The 22,630-nt window shown below is 38.2% G+C and overlaps 2 protein-coding genes across 3 annotated transcripts in view; both read left to right on the forward strand.

Moving 5' to 3' along the window:
* Window positions 1-22,630, forward strand: part of KCNJ4 (potassium inwardly rectifying channel subfamily J member 4) — a 41,734-nt gene that overhangs the window by 13,639 nt on the left and 5,465 nt on the right. For both annotated transcript variants that reach the window (XM_058190515.1, XM_058190516.1), the window contains exon 3: window positions 21,273-21,441. In XM_058190515.1, the coding sequence (XP_058046498.1) occupies window positions 21,404-21,441 (38 nt within the window). In that variant the 5' untranslated portion in view covers window positions 21,273-21,403. The remainder of the gene's footprint in view (window positions 1-21,272; window positions 21,442-22,630) is intronic.
* On the forward strand, window positions 9,990-11,123 carry LOC131202563 (endosome-associated-trafficking regulator 1-like). The gene has a single exon (XM_058191668.1). It carries the CDS (start codon window positions 9,990-9,992, stop codon window positions 11,121-11,123), a length of 1,134 nt encoding a protein of 377 aa, XP_058047651.1.

Here is a 22,630-nt window from a genome sequence, read left to right on the forward strand (position 1 = left end):
CCCTCCTTCATAATCAATTTAGGTTTTTCCTGTGAACTGAGCGCAAGCTGTTTTAAACCTAGGCAGGTGGTGGATTGAAAAGTTAGGTGACTATTGTGCCTGAAGGGTGAAAATAAAAAATTCCAGGAAGTAAGGAGAGAAAAAAATAAAAAATAAGAGTTGAGTTTGTAATGCTCTCCTCCACACAAGGCAAAGAACAAACATCTCTTCAGGTTCACAAGCATAGCATAGCAGAAATGGTACAAGCATAGCAGAAATGGTACAGAGAAGATTCAGCAAACACGGAAGTGGTAAAATAATTTTTTGGAATTAGGAAAACATTCCAAAATTAAATATCCTGGAAAAGTCTATGTAGTTGCTAAAAATTGACACCACTTGATGATTTAAGTCATTTCTGCTAATGAGACATATTTCCACCCTCTATATAATTTGGCAAACATCAGAGGTAGTGAGTGTTCTGCCCCTTTGCTTCTTTACCTCCACTCTATTTTGGCTTACTCTGGCTGGCACTGACATCTTTATTTCTGCAGAAACAGAAGAAATATATCAAATCTGCAAGTTTAGAATAGATTCTCCAACATGGGGGAGGAGGTGACAACTCATAATTTTAAGTAAGGATAGCCAAAAACTGAGAATTACGAAATTTAAAATCTAATATAGTTGAACAGCATTGGCTGAGGAAAAATTGGGAGAGATAATTAGCTTTATAATACAAATTCCATTCGCTTGTAGATTGGATATTTGCAGCCCCGTTCTCCTGAAGCACCTAAAATTCACACTACTGTAACTGGCAATAAAAAAAAGCTAATTTCATATGATTTTTTAAAAAAATAAATGGCTGCACAAAAGTTCAAACAGGAAATTGATTTGTAACTAAGTATTCTGTCAATTTTTTATCTTAATTCCTGTCTTTTTCTCTCTTCATGTGTAGAGCAGACAATACTCAAATTGGTTGCAGTTTTCTTTTAAACACTTCCTTACTCATTTGAATAGGATAGGATAGGATAGGATAGGATAGGATAGGATAGGATAGGATAGGATAGGATAGAATAGAATTTTTTATTGGCCAAGTGTGATTGGACACACAAGGAATTTGTCTTGGTGCATATGGTCTCAGTGTATGTTGATTGCATGACCTTTGAGCATTCCTAAGTATGCTAACATTCTCTCTGAAAACAATAAAAAAGCTATTGTGATTAGCCTATGAACCCTGAGTTTTGGTATAACACACACACACGCGCATACACACGCACATGAACAGCTGGAAAAGACCGCATGGGGTGTGATTGTCCAGTTTTAGCTGCCTATTGTAGCCATAATCTGCTAAATATTTGTCATAGGTGGTGACACAGTGGCTGGGGACATGTGCCAAGTGATTGTTACTCATGATATATTGAATAAAGGCACCTCACATTTAGACATAAATCCTTGTACCCAAACCATAATATCCAATAGGATACATGCATACATACATATCCAATAGATACATCCTATCCAATAAGATACATGCAGCAAGCTAGAGAAAATCTAGTTTGTAAATTCAGACAGTGATTTTCCCTTTTCCACCACATGGTATCAAAGGCATGATCAACAAATTCTGCCATTTTGTGAATGATTATGAAATTATTTGAAGACTGTCCCTGTTTACTGCATTCTTACATGCTGTCCAAAGCTCAGTGTTTATGCTGAGTTGTCCTCCATTTAGATGTTGCACTGATGTCTGTTTGTACTTTCACCATTGGTTTTCTTTCTTAATTCTTTGCAGCATAATAGATGAAATATGTGAATGAATTGATAACTATAAAAAAAAAGGCTTCTCCAGTGTGATTTAGATATGAAATCAAAGGCTGATCAAAAGCATGAAAGCTAGTCAAAACTTACTGGTTTTAACTTACTTTAACTTACTTACATACTTACGGATATTAATTATGATAATAGAGATAGCGTATTAAATAAGACTAAGATCAAAAATCACACTAAGTCATTATTAACTTGGTTTAGCCACAGCTGGACATGTTCAGGTAATATGCTAAGCCATAAAACTTAATTTATCAACTCACAGTATCTCGGGTTCATATAATATGCTAAAGCAAAATGAAATAAACCACTTTGTTGCATAGAGTGAAATGCGATCCCTATTTGAGAAAGAGAAGAAGAGAGGGAGAGAATGGATAGCGTCACTCATTTTTGGTAAGTCACTTATTTTTGGCATGCTGCCCCAGTTGTTTCCATCTGATCCAATCCAGTTGATGGGATTTTGGAAGTAACAGTCTCAATTCTGCTCTGAAGGATGTCAGGGCAGGGAAGACTGCTCCTTCAGTGTTTGTGGTCTGCAAGATGCAAAGCCTTGGAAGTGGAAGAGAAAATGGAAAATGGAATTGTGGAGGTGATTGTACATGTAAGCTTGATGATGAAAAACTACAAGAAAACAACCACACACTTCAAATTCAGATATCCATTTTTCCATGGAAGGAGTTGTGAATTTTGTAAAAATTGATCTGAAAGGTTGATCTATCACAATAAAACACTAGGAAATACAGCACAAGGTGTTTTCCACACAGTACGCCTACACCATATTTAGTGTCATTTTCTTTCTTTCTAAGGATCTGGTACTAAGTCCATCTCCTTACCATATACAGTCTGTAGACTTTTGCTTTATTCAGCTTTTTCTAAACATGTTGTTTTTGGAAGAGATGTCTAAGCAGCTAAACATTGGCAGGGGATTATTGCGGGAAATTTAAATGTAGTCATTTGTTACAATTCCATCCCATTGTTCAATTCCTCAAGTAACCTGGATCACTTTATTGGAGACAAAGAATATCCAATGCACCCCAATTCTTACATGCAGTTCTTTTACCTCATTTTCTCCCTGTCTGTGAGCCTTTTCATTTACAATCCCAAAAGGATTTCTAATCCTTAATTTGCCAATAAATACTGTTGTATAAAGTGCTTTTACTTAACAATCATATATACAATTGCTTTGTTGAATTAAAGACATTTTACAAAGAGTCTAGATAATATTGGCTTCCTTATGTAACGTTCCTGTTTCTGCCCTACATTTTCCATCTTTAAGTTTTCAGGGGAGGAAGAGGGAACCAACCATTTCAATCGATCAATCAGAATATAGCTGGAAGGGATGTGGGGGTCTTCTAGTCCAACCCGCTGCTCAAGCAGGAGACCTTATGTATTTCAGACAAGTGACTGTCCAGTCTCTTAAAAACCTCCAGTGATGAAGCACCCACAACTCCTGAAGGCAAGCTGTTCTACTGGTTAATTGTACTTACTATTAAGAAGTTTCTCCTTAGTTCCAGGTTGCTTCTCTTCTTGATTAGTTTCTATCCATTGTTTCTTGTGCTGCCTACAGATGCTTTGGTAAATAAGTTGACCCCCTTCTCTTTGTGACAGCCTCTCAAATACTGGAATACTGCTATCATGTCCCCTCTTGTCCTTTTTTTCTCTAGACTACCAACCCCAAATCCTGCAACCGTTCTTCATATCTTTGTACTTCTTCCAAAGCCTCAGCATCTTTTTTGTAATGTGATGACTAAAACTGGATGCAGTATTCCAGATGCGGCCTTACTAAGGCTTTATAAAGTGGTACTAATACTTCACATGATTTTGATTCTATGGTTCTATTTATATAACCAAGGATTGTATTAGCTTTTTTGGCTGCTGCTGCACATTGCTGGCTCATATTTAAGTGAAGGTCTACTAGGGCTCCAAGGTCCCTCTCACAGTTATTGTTTTTGAGCCAGGTTTCACCTAATCTGTACTTCTATTTTTGGTTCTTCCTGCCCAGGTGTAAAACCTTGCTTTTCTCTACATTAAATTTCAAGTTGTTGGATACAGCCCATTGTTCGAATCTGTCAGTATCTTTTTGGATCCTGAGGTTGTCTTCTGGGGTGTTGGCTATTCCTACCAGCTTAGTGTAATCTGCAAATTTGGTGAGTTTCTGTTCTATTCTGTCATCTAAGTCATTTATGAAGATATTGAAGAGAACTGGGCTTAAGACAGAACCAAGTGGCACCCCACTGCATACTTCCCTCCATGTAGATGTACTACCATTAAGGACGGCTCGTTGAGTATGGTTTGTCAGCCAGTTACAAATCCATCTGGTGGTGATACTGTCTATCCCACATTTACCGAGAAGTAGGTTGTGATCTACTTTGTCGAATGCCTTGCTGAAATCTAAGTATATTAATTCCACAGTATTTCGCTGGTCTATTAATTTAGTCACTGTCAAAAAATGAAAGAAGATTGATTTGGCATGATCTCTTTTTAATAAACCTCTGCTGGGTTTTAGTTATAACTTCATTTGTTTTTAGATGTTTGCAGATCTGGTTTTTGATTATCTTTTCCAGTATCTTCCCAGGTATTGATGTTAGGCTGATTGGTCTGTAGTTTCCTGAGTCTGTTTTTAGTTTTTTCCCCCCCCTTTTTGAAAATGGGAACCACACCAGCTCTTTTCCAATCCTCAAGTAATTCTCTGGTGTTCCAGGATTTTTGAAAGATATGATTCAATGGTTCTGAGATAACATCTGCCAGCTCCTTCAGAAGTCTGGGATGTAAACCATCAGTTCCTGGTGATTTATATTCATCAAGATCAGATAGGTGTTCTCTAACTATTTTCTTGATTATTTTAATTTTTATTTCTGGTCTGTCTTGATTCTGGTAAGTTGGGCTATAATTTCTTTTTGTGTGTAGATGATGCAAAGAATGAGTTAATCAGCTCTGCTTTCTCTCTACTGCCTGTTACTTCCTTGCCATCTTCTCTCTTAAGTGGACCTACTGTTTCCTTGACTTTTTTCTAGTTATTTAAATGTTGAAAGAAATGTTTTTAAATTATTTTTTACTTTTTTTTACAAATCTTTGTTCATTCTGAGCCTTAGCTTTCCTGACTTCATTTTTACAGATTTGAGCTATATGCTGATATTTTCCTTTACTTATGTGTCCCTCTTTCTATTTTTTGTACTTGTCCTTTTTGTTTTTCAATTTTTCAGAAGAGCTGCTGGTTTCGTCTTGGATTTCTTGTTTTTCTTTTTCAGTGGTATTGTACTGGACAGGGCTTTTATGATCATATTTTTTTAGTTTCCCATGCTATTACCATCTTTTGGAAGAAAATATGCAATAATTATTGAATAGCTTTGGATTGTTACTGCAGAAAGTTCTCTTGCTTGAAAGACTGCAAATCACCAAGTACCTTTCATTTTCAAAAGCAGCTTTGCAGCACATCAGTTATGGCCAAGCTTTTTGATATGCTGCATAAACAGGCAGTACAAACATTTGGAAGACCTGTGCAGTCAAACAACAGTGATTTCACACAAACAATGATTTGTGTGAAGTGCCTCTTGAGAAGTGGGAGTGTTACGCTGAGAGAGAGAGAGTCATGTGAGGTGGCAAAATGATCACTCCCAATTTGCTGTCTTGCAAAATCAAATTTTAACAGATTGTTCTCTTTTACTCCTGCATGAATGCTGAAAAAACAAGGGTACTTTGCAAACATCATATTATAATATATGAGTAAAAATGAAATGTTAAAAAAATGAATTAAATATATGGCCCTCGACACTAGCTGTGTCACCCTACTTTTATGTACCCTCCTTTTATGCACCCTCCTTTTATGTACACTGAGAGCATATACACCAAAGACAAATTCCTTGTGTGTCCAATCACACTTGACCAATAAAAAATTCTATTCTATTCTATTCTATTCTATTCTATTCTATTCTATTCTATTCTATTCTATTCTATTCTATTCTATTCTATTCTATTCTACATAATAGTAGGCTTGATCCTCACTATCATTTTCAGTACATGAAGAGTACAACTATGCAGAGCAGAAATAGGTTTCACTTACCTTTGCTACCGGTTCGCGCACATGCCACTTCTGTGCATGCACAGAAGCTTCTGCAAATGTGCAGATTGTATTTGATGACATCTGGGTGAGTGGGTGGGAGGAGCCTCCCACTGCCGCTGCTACCAATTTGTCCGAACCGGGGCAAACCGGTAGCAACCCACCGATGCAGAGATCTGGATTTGAAGAGGAAAATGTGATTTGGAACATCTAGAGCAGGGCTGTGAAACTCCTGGCCCAAGGGTTGGATGCGTCATGGGTTAGCCATGCCCACTCCCGGTTTAGCAAAGGGGAAAATAGTCCTGATATGTCACGTGACGCCGCCATGATGAAGTGAATTTGACACCCCTGATCTACAACACTCATGTAGCATCTGTTGGTAACAACCTGAAGAAGCAGTTATTTGTTCCTGGGCTCCCACAGCAACTGTTGTACAATTCCAAGGATTTATGCATTTGGTTTATAGAGATGTTTTCAAATGCTACACAAGGGCCCACCTGTGTTACTTTTACTTCCAGATCTGGATTTCTGCACCTAATAAGTAGAGAGTGACCTGGGCTTCACTTCTCACTACAACAGGGGTCTCCAACCTTGGCAACTTTATGACTCGTGGACTTCAACTGTTGTTGAAGTTGAGTTGAAGTCTACAAGTCATAAAGTTGTTTTGCAGATCCCTGCAAAACAGCATAGTAGGCCTAACTATGTTTGTTGACACAGTACATCAAGCCATAAACCATACAGTGCAGTAAGTGAAAGGAAAGAAAATGTGCTTTGAATGAGTGAGTGTTCAGGAGCTGTGCTTCTGACAGTGGTTTTAACCACTAAGTCACAGTCTGTTTTAACCATGGCTTAACATGACATAATGGCATGGTTCACATACAAGGCTGAGCCATAAACCACAATCACGGGGTTCTAACAAATGCTAAGCCAAAAGCAATAGAGCCATATTATAGAGTAGCATAATGCCTCTACATCTATAAGTGGGAATACCAGATGAACTCTATCAACTCATCCCAGTAAATAGTTGCACTGCAAATTTCCATAATTAGAACAATCCAATTAAAAAATTAATCAGAGATTCTAGCTAAAATGAAGATCTTTCTATGCCCTCTCATGTGTTCTACAGTTTGATTGACTCAAGAAGACAGACTGTGGATGATTATCTGAAGATTTGGGTGGAGATTTCGCTTTAGAACTTACGCTTTCTGAAAGTGATATAGCTTCTGCAGCCACAAAATTTGCAGGCTGTGATGTTCAGGGGTTAGAAGCCCTTCTTATTTCCCCAAATTGCCACCCAGGATACACCCAGGATGTTGCTTGAGATGTAAGTCCATAGCCTGACTTTCTGTCCTGCTAGGGGTGTGCAACTGGGGGAAGCTGTGTCTTTGTGAACTTTACCTTTGCCACATGTCAATTGTGTCATCGAGTAGGCCTTGGTGAGCTTCTTTTGCTTGTCTGCCTTTTCTCCCTCCTTCCCTTTACCATGTGGGCTGATCGTGGCTCAAACTTTTAATTCAGATGGTAATTGAAATAATAATACGGGCAGAACCCTTCTGTCTCTGATACTGCAGCTGGCTTTATGGAGCTATGAATAGCTCTGAGTCACGCTCTGAAGATGGTTTTGCTTCCAACTGTTTGGTTTGTTTTGGGGGTGGGCTTTTTTTGGTACTTTTCTAATGACTATTAACCAAAAGAGAGGGGGGGAAATCACACCCTTTTCTTTCCTCAATGTATCCAATTAGAAATATGTTTATAAAATTGCTATTTAAGCATAATGGCATGAGATAACCTAAAGAGATCAGTCTATTGATAACGACTGTAAGGACAGATGGAGACTGTTGGCCTAGATTTGGTATATTTATAATTATTTTTTAAAACACATTCCCCTCTATGTACCTTTCATATGCCACTTGGCTGAACAAACCGAGACCCTGGTTTAACACATGCTTGGCATTTTTTGATAGCTTCATTTATTTTTATCTTGCCATCTCCCCAGCCTGTTGAAACAGCAATAGCAATAGCACTTAGACTTATGTACTGCTTCAGAATGCTTTACAGCCCTCTCTAAGTGGTTTACAGAGTCCGCATATTGTCCCCAACAATCTAGGTCCTCATTTTACCTACCTCGGAAGGATGGAAGGCTGAGTCATCTTTGAGCAGCTGAGAATCGAACCTCCAAGCTGCTGGCAGTGGGCAGTCAGCAGAATTAGCTTGCAATACTGCATTCTAACCACTGGGCCACCATGGCCAATTTCCCCCAGTTTGTCAGGGAAGCTGGGACTGTGACACCCAGAATTCTTATCAACTTAAGAATTCTGGGAGATGTAATAAAACAACCGTCCAAGGATACCATGTTGGGCAAGATGGTATCATCTTTCTGTTCAGTGGTATTCTGTTCCTAGACTAACAGAATGTTATTTATACTATAGTAATAACACTGGGCAAACATTGGGTTTGGAATTTCTGTGAAAACTGCTTAAAAACTACATCCCAACCAAATGTAGAATTCACAGATATGAATTCTCTTCATTGCTTCCCCTCCCCCGTGTTATTCTTGTAATAATAAAAGTTGATATAATTACTGCATCTAATTATTTTTCTACAAACTTGCATCAACCAGTTCTCCTATTATATAATCTCTAAAGAATTCTTAGAGATTTTACAACTCTAGGATCTTAATTCTATCCCATTGTTAGAATGCCAGTACCCACTAACATTCAAAATAGTCATGGTAATTGTTTAGGTACTGGACTGGAAATTGAAAGATTATGAATTTAAATCTTCTCATTGGCATGAAAACCAGCTTTGGGGAAAATGTCTATGGAGATTCTCAATCATTCAGATTATGAGTGTCCCAAAGGTGCTTTTCCTTTTCTTGTTTTTTTCCCCCAGAACTGAAGTAGTTCTTGGATAAGTAGTAAAATGTTTTCAAGGAGAAAACTAAGACAGTCCAGTTGCCTTCTGGAAAAGCACCTTTGGGATACCTTTGGGAGAGTTATCCCCACTCTAGGTTGTTACTCTGAGGAAAATAGAAAATGGGAGTATTTTGTACGCTGCCTTGAATTTTACAAAAATAAAAAATGGATCAAATTAATAATAAAAAACAGAAGCATCATTTTAATGGCATATGTTTGGTTACTGTATTTTCACTCTAAAAAGGATGAGATTTAATTATCAGAGTCTGGAGAAGGAATGTAACTTAGTGTGGAATAACAACGTAAGCTGGGAAGAAAAAACAAAGGCAATATTACAGAAAAGCAAGGGAACAGAGAAAGAACACCTTATAAAAATTGTTTCTAGTCAGACAGATTTAACCTAAGCCTGTTCTAGCTCAAAAGTAAACTCTTTCAAAGCAACAACTAAGTTTAACTTCAGCCTGCAGTTGTACCAGGCAAAATTCATATTTGAATATATATGTCACATACTGTAACTCTGGACTTACCTCCAAATAAACTTAAAAATGATTCTTTCTTGGGAATCCTCAAAAATGTGGGGTGGAATTAAAGATCTCTATTAAATTGTTATTCTCAGCTGAACATTTCCAAGGTTAGGGGTAAAGAGGAGATGACCCACAGCAGTTCAACTGACATAAAAGTGGCATTACAGAGTGGGGGGAGGGAGGGAAGGAGAAAGAGGCGGCAGTTTCTGAAACCTGTATTAAATCAGGTTTCACCTACCTGTCAGTATCAGATACTCTAAATGGGCCAGTATTCTAGGTTATTAGTTCTGGAGATAGGGAAGAGATGGTAATTTATTCAAGGTTAAAGGAATTGAGGATATGATCACATTACAAGTGGTCTCAGCACTCCACTTCAGCATTTTAGCTGGCAGGAAAATGTTGTGAGAGCTATTCTAATTATACATTTCTCTCCAGCCTGTGAAGTCACAAAATGAAGCACTGACAGCTGATGACATCATAGATCATGGTAACTTCTGCTTCCTCCACTGTTAAAGAGACATATACATACAAGGATTAAATTCAGATGCTTCAATAGGCCATTAAATAGTGTTGAAGCCAACACCACTGGCTCTACAGTCGACAGGGCTGGTTTAACCAGTGGAGAAGAACTGGGAGCTATCTTGGGGCTATCTTGGGAAGAATGCAAATGTTCTAGATGTCAGTTGTCTGTCCAAAATGCCACGGCCACCTCTTGCCAGCTGCTCACATACCCGAGCCCTAAAAGATGATGAAGAAGAAATCCAGCCCTGTTTTCACCATCATGTTCCAACTCCTCCAGGAGACCATGTCAAGAATCATAGCAGCTCTGGAGACAATACGATGAAAAATTCAAATGACCCACCTGCATCTTCCTTAAAAGGGCTGGTAAAAAACAAAAACCGTGGCACCTCAAGACAACATGAAGGAAAAAACAGAAATAACAAGAAGAAATTGTCCAGGCAGAACCTTGTCCTTGAAGAAGTGTCTCTGTCTCCAGAACCATTAGGCTTGAGTTTGGAGTTTCAGGAGCCGCTATACAAGGAGGCAATAGTTTCTACTCGTTTATCAGATGATGATGACGATTGGAGAGAAAAATTCCCACCCTCTTCCTATGATAAAACACATTTATCCAGGATCTGTAACGTTACCCAGTGTGATCCTTTTGATTACAATTCAGCAATTCTTTCAGGAATGGAAGCTTTCTCTTCATGGCCATTCAATGATAATGACCCTTGCATTGGGTGCCCTTCGCATGCCAAAGTCACAGAAAGCTACACTTCTCACGAAGAACCTATTGAAGAAGTGGATTTTGTGTCCTCACAGTTGAGTTATCAAGAACTTAAAGAGGAAAACTCCATGCTGAGGAGAAAGATCAAAAGAATACAGAACTTCTCGGAAAGTCAGACCCAGATGGTGCGAAACCTTGAGAGGACACTGCAAGCCACTATGAACAAGGAGGAGAAAGAGGCTCAAGATTTGGAAGCATTGATGCAGCAGGCAGAGCAGAATCTTCAGTCGATGTCCCAAAGAGCTCTGAAGGCAGAAAGCAATATTGAAAAGCTGAAACAAGAAATGTCCTTCCTTCAGGCAGAGTTGACCTGCTACAAAGTAGAGAACGAAAGCCTGCGATCAGGCCAATCTACTAACATGGGGGCAGTGAAACAGCATGTGGACATTGCTTTGCAAAATCTTCTGAGGGTCACCAACCATGCTCATGCTACGATTCACCAGTTGGTCTTTGGTGCAGAAACACTGACACTTGTTGCTGACCTGCTTAAATCTGTGGGTAGAATGTCAGAAGTTGAAAAGGAAGAAGAACAGCAAACTTAGGGGACTCTCTTGCCTATGAGTGTAATGGTCCTGTAGTGCTCTTGGGGTTTAAACCATTTGCTCTCGTAATGTATGGCTTCAAATAAGCAACCTTTCTCTTTTCCCCAGAAGTACTTTTATTACATAATGGAATATTAATTTCATACTTTAATGCCTTGGCTGCTCTTTCAAAGCTACATTGTACAAAATGTACAGATCCCAGGACTTCTTTTGGTTGCCTGTTCAAAACTGAGAGTTAGCATCAAAGTTAATGTGTTTTGAAAATATGTGGGTTTTTTTTTCTTAACTGAATAGTTGCTGAAAGAAAAAGGGTGGAGACATCCAAGTTGGCATTATGGTGCTGGGGTGGGCTTTGTACTCCTAGTCTTCAATCCTATCTTCCATAGTTTATGTTTATGTAGAGCGTAGTAAGAAAAGGGAGGAAAGATATTTCTAATGAGAAAGAGCATTCTTTTCAGGATATTGCACTAATATTAAAAGCCATGGTAGTGCAGTGGTTAGATGCAGTATTGCAGGCAAACTCTGCTGATTGTCAGCAGTTCGATTTTCACCAGCTCAAAGTTGACTCAGCCTTCCATCCTTCAGAGGTGGGTAAAATGAGGACCCAAGTTGTTGGGGGTAATATGGTGACTCTGTAAGCTCCTTAGACAGGGCTGTAAAGCACCACGCAGCGGTACATAAGTGCTAGTGCTCTTACAAATGCAGAGTGTGCAATGGAGTCCTTTTCCTTCTGGCATATTACCATGTCATAATTCCATTTTTTTTCAAGGGTAGTTGCTGCTACATGGTCTCATAATAATGAATATAGGTAGTCCTTGCTTAACAACCCTAATGGTTCCCAGAAATTCCATTGCTAGGGAAAGTGGTCATTGGGCAAAATATAATGTAACTGTATTACTTAGCAGCAGCAGTCCTGGTAGTCTCTATTGCAATCACTAAGCCAGGACCTCTTGCTTCTGCCTCACACTTGTTTTCAACTCCACCCTATCTATCCCCCCCCCCATCTCTGTCCCTTTGGCTGCTATACTCCACCATCCCCGTTGCCACTCCTGATGTCCCCACCACCCTACATCTCTCTGCCCCTGTACCTCCAACTGACCTTTGCTGTCTTCTTCCTGCTGCTGCTGAGGCATGCTCGGCCTGGCCCTTTGCAAGGCCTTGGGAAGGTTGTGTGTGGCTAGAAGCTTGCTCTAAAAGAGCAAAGCCAAGTCTGCCTCATCAGTTGTAGAAGGAAAAAAATGGCAAATGTCAACTTGGGGCAGCAGGGATGTTGGGGCAGTGGACTGTAGGACAGAAGAGGGGGCATGCAGAGTGGAAGGCAGCCAAAAGGGGAAAGATGGAGGGGAGATAGTGGGAGGTGGGAACTGAAGTGCATGCTGCAGTCAGAAATGTGGGCAGACTGCTAAGTGACTGCATTTTGATCCCATGACCAAGGGGCTGCTGCAATGGCCATAACTTTGAGGGGCAGCCATAAATACCATTTGTTGAGTGCTGTTGTAATTTTGTATGATTGCTGAACGAATGGTTATTAAGCAAGGACTACCTGTACTGTGCAATATACTCTGTATTTATGGTACAACATGTCATTATTTATTATTTCTTTCACAGTTTTTAGATACCACTCTAATTAGTATAGACTGGACAGGGCAGACTGGACAATCTCTACTAATCCCACATATAAAACAAAAACAATAATTGTGTTATTAAGTATTAAATTACTACTCTTTGTAGGAGGAGAACCAGGCTAATCTGGTGGCAAAATTTCAATTTTTTCTGAGCTACCAGAGTCCTGCTTCCCCCTGCCAACTCTTTATTTTATTTATTTTATTAAATTTTTATACCGCCCTTCTCCCGAAGGACTCAGGGCGGTGTACAGCCAGAATAAAAACAAAATATATACAATTTAAAACAACATTTAAAAAGAGCAAATTTTAAAGGCTGATTATTAAAATTTAGATTTAAAAATTTAAAAATATTAAGAATACCCAATTAAAATTCAACACTAATTATGCCAGTCCCGCTTTAATAAATAAATATGTTTTGAGCTCACGACGGAAGGTCCGAAGATCAGGCACTTGACGCAGGCCAGGGGGAAGTTCGTTCCAGAGCGTCACTGCCCCCACAGAGAAGGCCCTACTCCTGGGGGCCGCCAGCCGACACTGTTTGGCGGACGGCACCCTGAGGAGACCCTCTCTGTGAGAGCGTACGGGTCGGTGGGAGGCAAAGGGTAACAGCAGGCGGTCTCGTTCCTTCCTTCCTTCCTTCCTTCCTTCCTTCCTTCCTTCCTTCCTTCCTTCCTTCCTTCCTTCCTTCCTCCCCTTCCCTTAGGTGCATATTTATTTACAACTACACAGCTGTGTAAGTGTGCAAGTCTTTTATAAATTATTGTTTCCTGGAAAAAATGTATATTGGGGAATAAAACCTGGAACCTGCCTGGAAAAAAATGTATATTGGGGAATAAACAATGTTGGAGAAATAATTTGGAAAAGCACTTTGGACTCTACAAGTAACAAGATGTTCTACCATAGTATAAAAAAGTCATCTTAGCATAGATTGGCTTGCAATGTGCCTCATCAGGGTCTTTGTTCTGCTTTGTCTCCGTATGACATTGCCTTCCTGACTTCACTCATGAATAAGTCTAAGTTGTACTAAACCATTCCAGTGTTGCTGTAGAATTTTCTGCTCAAGCTGGTGGCAACTAACAGAGTTTCAGTATAGATTAAATCTGGCGTACGTCTGTAGACTATCTGTGGGGTCAGGGTTGGCAGCCCATGCTTATTGCCCATTACAGCAGATGAACTTCCTCTACTCAGTTCTGCACGGAATTGGACAATTTCCACAGCGAACTCACTGCAGGACAACTTGTCATGGTCAACTCACCATGGGACAACTCACTGCAACTCACTGGACAATTTAACAATACTATTTAACTATTTAAAATAAAATTTATTTTAATTTTTGCCACTCACATTTCATTCTGTCTCTCCTTTTGCATCCTTCAGTTATTCTTTTCCACTATTACTTTGATATTAGTGTAGTTCTTGTCCTGTAGTGAGTTGTCCTGTGGTGAGTAAGTTGTCCTGCAACGAGTTGACCATAGCAAATTGGCTGTGGCAAATTGGCCATGGTGAGTTAGCCGTGGCAAGTTGACCATGGTAAATTGTCATAGACCCGTCCTGCGCTCTCTTGTCTGCTGCCTTTTTCCAGCTCCCTGGTGAAAAGGCTGGGACACAATTGTGATATTTTACTTTACTGAGCAGCCCCCAAATTTTTGTTTTGAGAATACTAAACCATACTCAAAGTAAGCCCCTCCAGGGAACTCTGGGGTATGGTGGAAGATAGATGCAAACAATAAAAACCTGGCTCCAGTTTTGTTCAGAGGAATCTGATTTGAACCATATGGGAGATTCTGAAGGTGATTATGATACATACATGACACCTGTGGTCTCTTCCCAGCCTTTTTATAATGAGTAAAATGCCTGCATATGAGAATGGAATAATGACTTTTTGTGTAACACTTTTTCCTGTGTAGTCTTATCTTTTAAAATCATTTTTTTGTTTTAGTTTTTCAGTGTTTTGTCTCACTTTGTAATCTATCTATAGAACTCCTTTCCTTGGGTGGAACAAAAAAACATAAACTGTTATTAAATGGATCTTTTGAAAATAGACTTAACAAGAAGAACTGAATTTGCATTCATTCTTTATCCCCAAAAGAATGCACAGGTTCATTGTCTCAAATGACATAATTGATGTTTTTACATCATTTATGTCAATGTACGTCATGATGTAAGAACATCAATTATTTCATTATGCAAATGGTGCAATTATATAAATGTGGATTCAATGGACATTATGGGTTTAAAATAATTCCCCTCTAAAAAAAGTTTTATTAACTCTTTTGCCTTGATGTAATGTACAATCCGACCCATTATAAGTAAAGCATGCAAATTAGGCCATAATGTCTCATTCAGTTAATCATAGTTATAAAATCCTGGCATTGTGGTATCTTAGAATGCTGCATTGTTTTTGTTATGCCTTCCTTTATCTAGAATGGGATGGAATATAGTTCCAGTAGGAAATATAGTTCCAGGTCAGGAAAAGCTAATCAGATCCTAGTTACCTCTTGTCATTCTTAGTGTTTCTATTTCCAGTGCAGAGAATGTTGCTACTGATTTGGTCTGCTGGAATTGATATTTATAGCCATATCTCAAAGCTTATTCCACTTTAAACCTCACAGACTTATTATTTCCAAGCTTTTTTATATATATGAGGATTCATGATGCTAAGGGCCCATCCTTTCCTATCAGAGCTTCTAATCAGCAGGATTTTTTTAACCGGATAACAGACCTAGAAGAGACCTTGGAGATCTTCCAGTCCCACCCCCTTCTCCAGCAGGAAACCCTATACCATTTCAGACAAATGGTTGTCCAATCTGTTAAAAATATTTTTAACTTGCTGTTCTGACCTAGGCTTCCTGAGACAGTAAAAAGCACACGATTAGTCCCAAAAACCCTCTTTTTATTTCAACAACTGTGAATTATGTTCATTCGCAGCCCATAATGAGTCACCAGAGTCTGACAGATGTCTGCCACAGTCCTTTGGGATAAGGCTGATAAGCACCCACCTTTATCTCCCTTGACACGCTGCCAAAGACCTAATTAGCAATTAGCTTTCCAAGCCACACGGACCACAGAGTCAAAACGGAACTTCAGAATTTAAACCGACCAGAACTAACAAAGTTGCTTCCTGCAAAGGCTCATTTGTTTTTGCTCCTCCTTTATGTATTATGGGAGGAGTCAATCATCTCCAAGCCCTACTTCTGAGTCGTTCCTTTTGTCTTAACTGTTCTTGCCTTCTGCCAGCTCTGCGCATGCGTGCACTGGGAACAGGCTCCCCCTGTTCCTCTGCCTCACTGATGTCTGACTCTGGAGGCTCCGGAGGCAGCACATAACTCCCAGATGGCCCTGTCCCCCTCTCTGCCTCCGACACAGACCCCGCATCTGAGCCTTCCCCAAACTCCAGGACTGGCCCATGTTCCTTTCCAACCTCCTCACTGTCTGACTCTGCTGCCAGCTCTGCAGGCCGCCGGCGGACCACAATACTTGCTTTTAAATAAAAGTAAATAAAGATAATCCAGTTTATTATACTTTGGTAGTGTCCAAACGTTTGGATTACACATTTAGGTTTTAACTTTCGGTTTCCTTGACTCCATATTAATATTATGAATATTAAATCAAAATGGGAACTATGCAACAAGTATTTATGAGTTATCATTCCCTCCAAAATGTTACACTTCTAAAATATAGTTTGAAGCCAAACTTTTATTACATCTCTCTTCTATGATGACCTCTAAGTACCCAAAATATTAACTGATATTAATTAATGTGTAGTTACATTTTAGATTACAGGATACCTATAAACATACAACATTTTTGGTTGTGTTAATTATATTTGAGATCACACAGTATCAATTTAATTTTATTTAAAACCCTTGCCATTTGATTTGTTAAAGCTATTTCAATTCATTGTCCCAAATTACCTGCAAGTTTCCCATAGTTATCAGGCATAGCAAATAATTCAACATTCTGGAACCTCCAAATTTCTATCTAGTAATATTAATATTATAGAATTTGGGACACTGCTAAAGCATCAGTCTCAAATTTTAAAGCCAAAGGATATTTTAGTTGAATGAATTGCAGTTGACCTGTTTTAAATAACCAGGATTCTTTTTACAAAGAGAAAAATATTTTAAAAGAGTGATTAATGTTTAATTGATCCAACCTAACACTGCCATTTTTGTCCAAAAACTCCAAAGAAAAGATTTCCTAGAAATTTTCAGGCTACATTATCCCATAATATTGAATTATCATGAGAACTAGTTCGGATTTAAGCCTGCTTACCATTATCATCCACATATAACTTGCAGCCTTTGGCGGAATCAACATAACTGACTTACATTTAAAAAGGAATCAAATCCATGCTGAGAAATAAAATCTATTAAAAGATAGTAGCCTTCTTATAAGAAAAATAAAAGGAAATATAATTAAATCTAGCATTAATCTTCTCCATAACTTTCTTTCCTTTTCAGACCAAAGCTTTTACTATGTCCATTCACCTCTTTTGTTATTGAAACTTCTCATTCTGAAAATCTCATCAACTCATCCAATGACTTTCTCGGTTTCCCTCTTTCCCTTGACTCCTTCATTTCTTCTATATTTGCTTAATAATATTAAGCAAATATATTATAATATATTAAAATCTTAATATATTAAAATCTTAATTTTCATTCCTTTCAATAAACATTTGTTCCTTGCAATAAACTACATACAACCTATTATTATTTTTCTAGCATAGGCATGCATTAAAATGTCTTCATCCATTTTCCCATTAAACATACTTGCTATGATAGCTTATCATTCCTATAAAACTTGAGGCAATTTTATTAATTTTCCAAGACAATTTTGGTTTTTAATTTTCAAATCTGTGAATTCTTGTTGCATCATACAGTATCTCTACATTCACTGCAAATAATTCAGATTCTTGTCACTTTTCTTTTTATGTCAGCTTTTTTTATTAAAAAAATCTGGAGGCAGCTTCTTCAAACATCTTCACCCACTTTTTAAACATTTCCATTAAAATCATTCTGCATTTTCTCTGCAGTTTTTAAATTAAAACTATTATTGCTCTTTTTGATTATATTCTTTGCAAATCTTTTTTTTGCTTTATAATATTATACAGTAATAGTATATTGCTTTATAATATTATACAGTATTTTCCCTAATCCTCATTTTTGAAAGCAGTTATTCTTTTATATGACAGTTTCTCAACCATAGGCTCTTTCATTTCTTCCTTTCACATCTTTTTCATACATCTCATTAATACCACATACTGTTCTAGCATTCTATTAAATAATTCTTTTCGTTCTATTCCAAGCATTATTGGTAACTCAATTTTTTACATTCACTTTACATGCATTCTGTTGGAAGATTATTGTAATGTCTGTCTGTCTGTCTGTCTATCTAATCTAATCTAATCTAATCTAATCTAATCTAATCTAATCTAATCTAATCTATCTATTCATTTATTCATGCATACAAGTACCTTACTATTTCTTACTGCAGTTGTCCTACTTTTATTTATTCCATTTTTTTGTTCAGAGATCCATCTTGACTCTACCAAAAAATGATCCATCTCACATTCAGAATCTTTTATCACTATTATATTATATTACCAGCCTCTCAGTCTTTCCACATAATTGAATCAATCCTGTTCATTTTTTTCTTTTTCCATAGACATTTGAATAACTCTATGTTCATACCAAGTATTATAAGCAGATGTTATTGTAATAGCCACTATTCACCAAGAGTCGCCAACAATCTCTGAATGGCCAAATCATTTCTGAACTTACATCTCACTTCCATCTATCTATTCACATCATCCAGCAGAATACCTGTATATTCCTCTCCTGGCTACGTTCATTCAAAATATTGCAGAATTTCCCCCTAAAACTCATTATTGGTTCTTCCAGTATCACTTTCACTGGATTATACCATGCAACTATTATCAATTTATATGTATTCCTACTTTCACATGAACCCTCAACCTAATTAACCACAAGAACCTAGATGTTAACAATTCATACTTGTTGATACACATTTGAGTTCTTTCGTTCATAATTAAACCATCACTTAAACTTCCCTGCATGTAGTTATACAATATATTCCATTACACAGGGTCAGATTATCTTCATTCATTTTTTCATTAATTCATGATCTTTACTTCAGATACATTCCAAATTAGTCTTTTATGTTCCATAGTCATCACCAGATGATACCATAGACACTGATGTCTGTGATCAACCAACATTTCACATAACAAGATTTATTTATTCATTTTTCATTAATTCATGATCTTTACTTCAGATACATTCCAAATTAGTCTTTTATGTTCCATAGTCATCACCAGATGATACCATAGATACTGATGTCTGTGGTCAACCAACATTTCACATAACAAGATAAAGTATATTCTAATATATTGCTGGAAAGTAAAATTACAAAATTCTGCCTTACTTATTTCATCCATGTCATGTGACCAAATTCAGTGGAAAAGGCAGTTATGTTTGGAATGGTCAGCAGTAAAAGGAGACGAGGCCACCAAAAAGCATAGTGGCTGGACATCATCAAAGCTGGCATCAGCCAAAGCATAAAACAACTGAACGAAGCCACACAAGATCAGAAAATGTGGACATAGCTGGTCCATAGAATCACTAAGAACTGGACATGATTGAATGGATAGCATCATTGTCAAGTTACCAACATATTTCTGACACTTCCCCTAGTAATGGACAGGACAGTATGAGTTATTTAGGCTCATTTTGGCCAGTTTGCATTAAATACAATTAAAAACCTTGTTTCACCATATTTACACACACTTAATTATGTAAACTAGAATCCTAATCTAGAACTACCTTCTAAAACAACCTACTGTTACTCTCATCCATTAATTAGGAGGAATTTGCAACATTCATTCAAAACACCATCCCCAACCATTAAAAAAAAATTAATTTGCATTGTGAAGCAGTTGAGACTAAACTGTTTTTTTAAGTCTCAGCAGTCAAAATGCCTAAACGTCTAGCCATAGATCAGGGAAGCACAAGATGTAACAAACTCTGAAGCCAAGAAGGTCTAGATCTGATATGCTTAGATATGAGACTATTGGGGAAAATAGCTTTCAAGATATAAGGTGAATCTGTGCTTTTCTGCCCTACTTGTTTCCTCCCATACTACCGCCACCGCTGTCCTATCACCCTGGTTTCTTTGCCTCCCTCTCCTCTCCCCTTCATTCCCACATGATAGTCATTGCATTAAAGAAAAGCCCTGGAAGCAGGAAGCTTATTATTATGGTTGCTTCAGAGTCAGCCAGACTGGATTTGGCATTTTGTTCATCTATAGCAGGGGTGTCAAACTCAAGGCCTGTGGGTTGGATCCGGTCCACGGGGTGCTTAGATCTGGCTTACAGGGCTGCCCTGGAAACAGCAAAGGATTGGCCAGTGGTGCCTCTGCCAGTGAAAACGGAGCTCGGGAGGCCACAGGCAGCTCTCCCAAGCTCCATTTTTGCTGACAGAGGGTTGCAAGAGGCCGTGGCAGCTGAAAACGGAGCTTGGGAGTCTATTTTTGCTGGCAAAGTGCTCAGGCCACCATAGACACTCCTGATACAAGTGATATCAAGTTGGCCACGCCCACCCTGGCCACCGCCCAACTCGCCCCTCCCGAGATCAAACACAATCCTTATGAGGCCCCCAATGAAATTGAGTTTGACACCCTGATCTATAGAATCCTTCCCAAGATCCTGAGATAAGCAGAAGTTGTTATTTAATAATATTAAAGATATCATCGCAGGATGTAAACTGTTCCAAGTAAATCTGCCTTTTGTAAGGCAGCTGAGGATTTTGTCAATGTCAATGATGGATGATATTATTATTTTTAGCACGAAATTTATGTTGTCCAGGTCAGCAGACACTACAGAAGTTCCCACCTTCTTCAACAGTCTATTCAATATGGTTTTGATTGGCAATGTTTCTACATGCCAAAACCAAATATGAGGGGAGGACACACATGCACATCCTAAAGCAATAGCTATTACATATTATAGAGCTGCTCATTTGCAGTGCTTCCTTTATCACCTATTGCTACTTGCTCTTTTCATGAAACAGTTCTTTGAGTCCATCTCTGACCTTGTGCTTCCAAATTCGCTTTGAAGTCCAACCCAGGAGAGCCTCTGACTGATAAACTCAATGGCTGTGTTGCCACTGGTTTTATACGTGAAAATGGGAGCGGTGGCTTGTCTGCCAGTGTCCATTCATTGGCATCACATATTGTGTGAGCTAAGTCATCACATTAAATCTATAACATGGATTATCTGTTTGGGTGATGCATGTTATGTAACACAGCAAATGTGTTTTGTTTATCCAGGTTTGGGGTTTAACAAGTTGTAGGAACATAGCTTATGTATTCCTTCCTGAATTCTGTGCTAGAGGAAAGATGAAAAATTAATAAACAGAGAGAACAATACAACTAGGATTTTATTGATTAGGGCTTTTTTTTTAGTTGCTGTGATTTTTCTTCTGAATTTTTTGTTCTAATCTAGGTATCTATTCCCTCATGAAAGGAACTGAAGCTTTTACAGCCCTGGCACACCATTTGTGTGTGTCCGGTGTATGATACTCCCAATCACACACAAGATCGGAAGCTGTTCAGCTTTATAATAAGAAGTACCTCATGATAAAACGAGTCATGGGCAGCATCCGTGTAAACAGGTGAGTAACGTCTCCCATCCAATTTTTACTATTTTGTAGCCATCTTAATTTTCTGTGGGCTGTATGGCTCCCCACCTGTACTGTATTTAAAATGTCTACAAGTGATTTCCTGAGGGACAGGATGGCTGGAACTCATATTATAGGTTCTAGCCACATGAATTGTACTGTATGCCAGGAGATATTATATTTAGGACTTAAATCCAAGGTACCATTTGTGTCTCTGTCTCTCTCTCTCTCTCTCTCTGGAACACACATGCACACACGCATGTTGTTGTTGTTATTGTTATTGTAAATAACCTCCAGGAAGGTTAACAGTATCAATATAGGATAATATGCAAAATTGTAATTAAAACGTTGATGCAAAACAATAAAAAATAAGTAGTCCATCCTTGACAACCACATCATCTTAAAAAGCAAAAATTTGTCTAAATAAAAATACTTTTGCCACTCAATAGAATGGAAACTAAGATGGAGTGATCAGGTGGTGAGAGGTTGTGGGAAGGTGGGGGATGAGATATTTGAAGGTTCAGGGTAGTGATCAAGTCTAGCTGGTAATACAAATCTCCAGCTATAGTTATTTAATTAGGATAGAATGTCTTTGAAACGCTTTTTCCCCATATAATCTGACCTGAGTTGCCTCCTGTGGGATGAACGCTCAAGTACCTCATCTCCTGCTTTCCCACAGCCTCTCATAGTAGGTTGCCTTTGGTAGGGAACACCAGAACCTTTGAATAGCTGTAAGACTTAGGTATGAATATTTTTTTTACTTAAATTACTTTTAATATTTGACTAACCAAATGATAATCAAATCAATTTTAGGAAACGATTCTAGAAAGTATTCATGGGAAGACTGGATTTGCTCAACATGCTTAACTATGTTATATAACTAACCCATTTTCTTGGTTTGCTTATACCATATAAGCCAGAAAAATCTAATGATAATTCATATTTTGCAAATGCCACTGCTATGTCTGACCCGGTGATTAACCTTGTATAACCAAAGCCAATAAATTTGCAGAGGTTTAGGGCTAATTGAGCTTGGTTTACATTTTAATAATCCCATTGTTTCATGGGAATGATCTGCAATCAGTATAGGGGATATATCTGAATTAGGTTTAACGATAACATTCTGACCATTCTGGGCTGGATTCTCTCTACCTCAGTAGCTGGATGTAAACAGTTTCTTTTG

The sequence above is a fragment of the Ahaetulla prasina genome, chromosome 7, assembly GCF_028640845.1.
Source record: "Ahaetulla prasina isolate Xishuangbanna chromosome 7, ASM2864084v1, whole genome shotgun sequence".
Classification (NCBI taxonomy): Eukaryota; Metazoa; Chordata; class Lepidosauria; order Squamata; family Colubridae; genus Ahaetulla; species Ahaetulla prasina.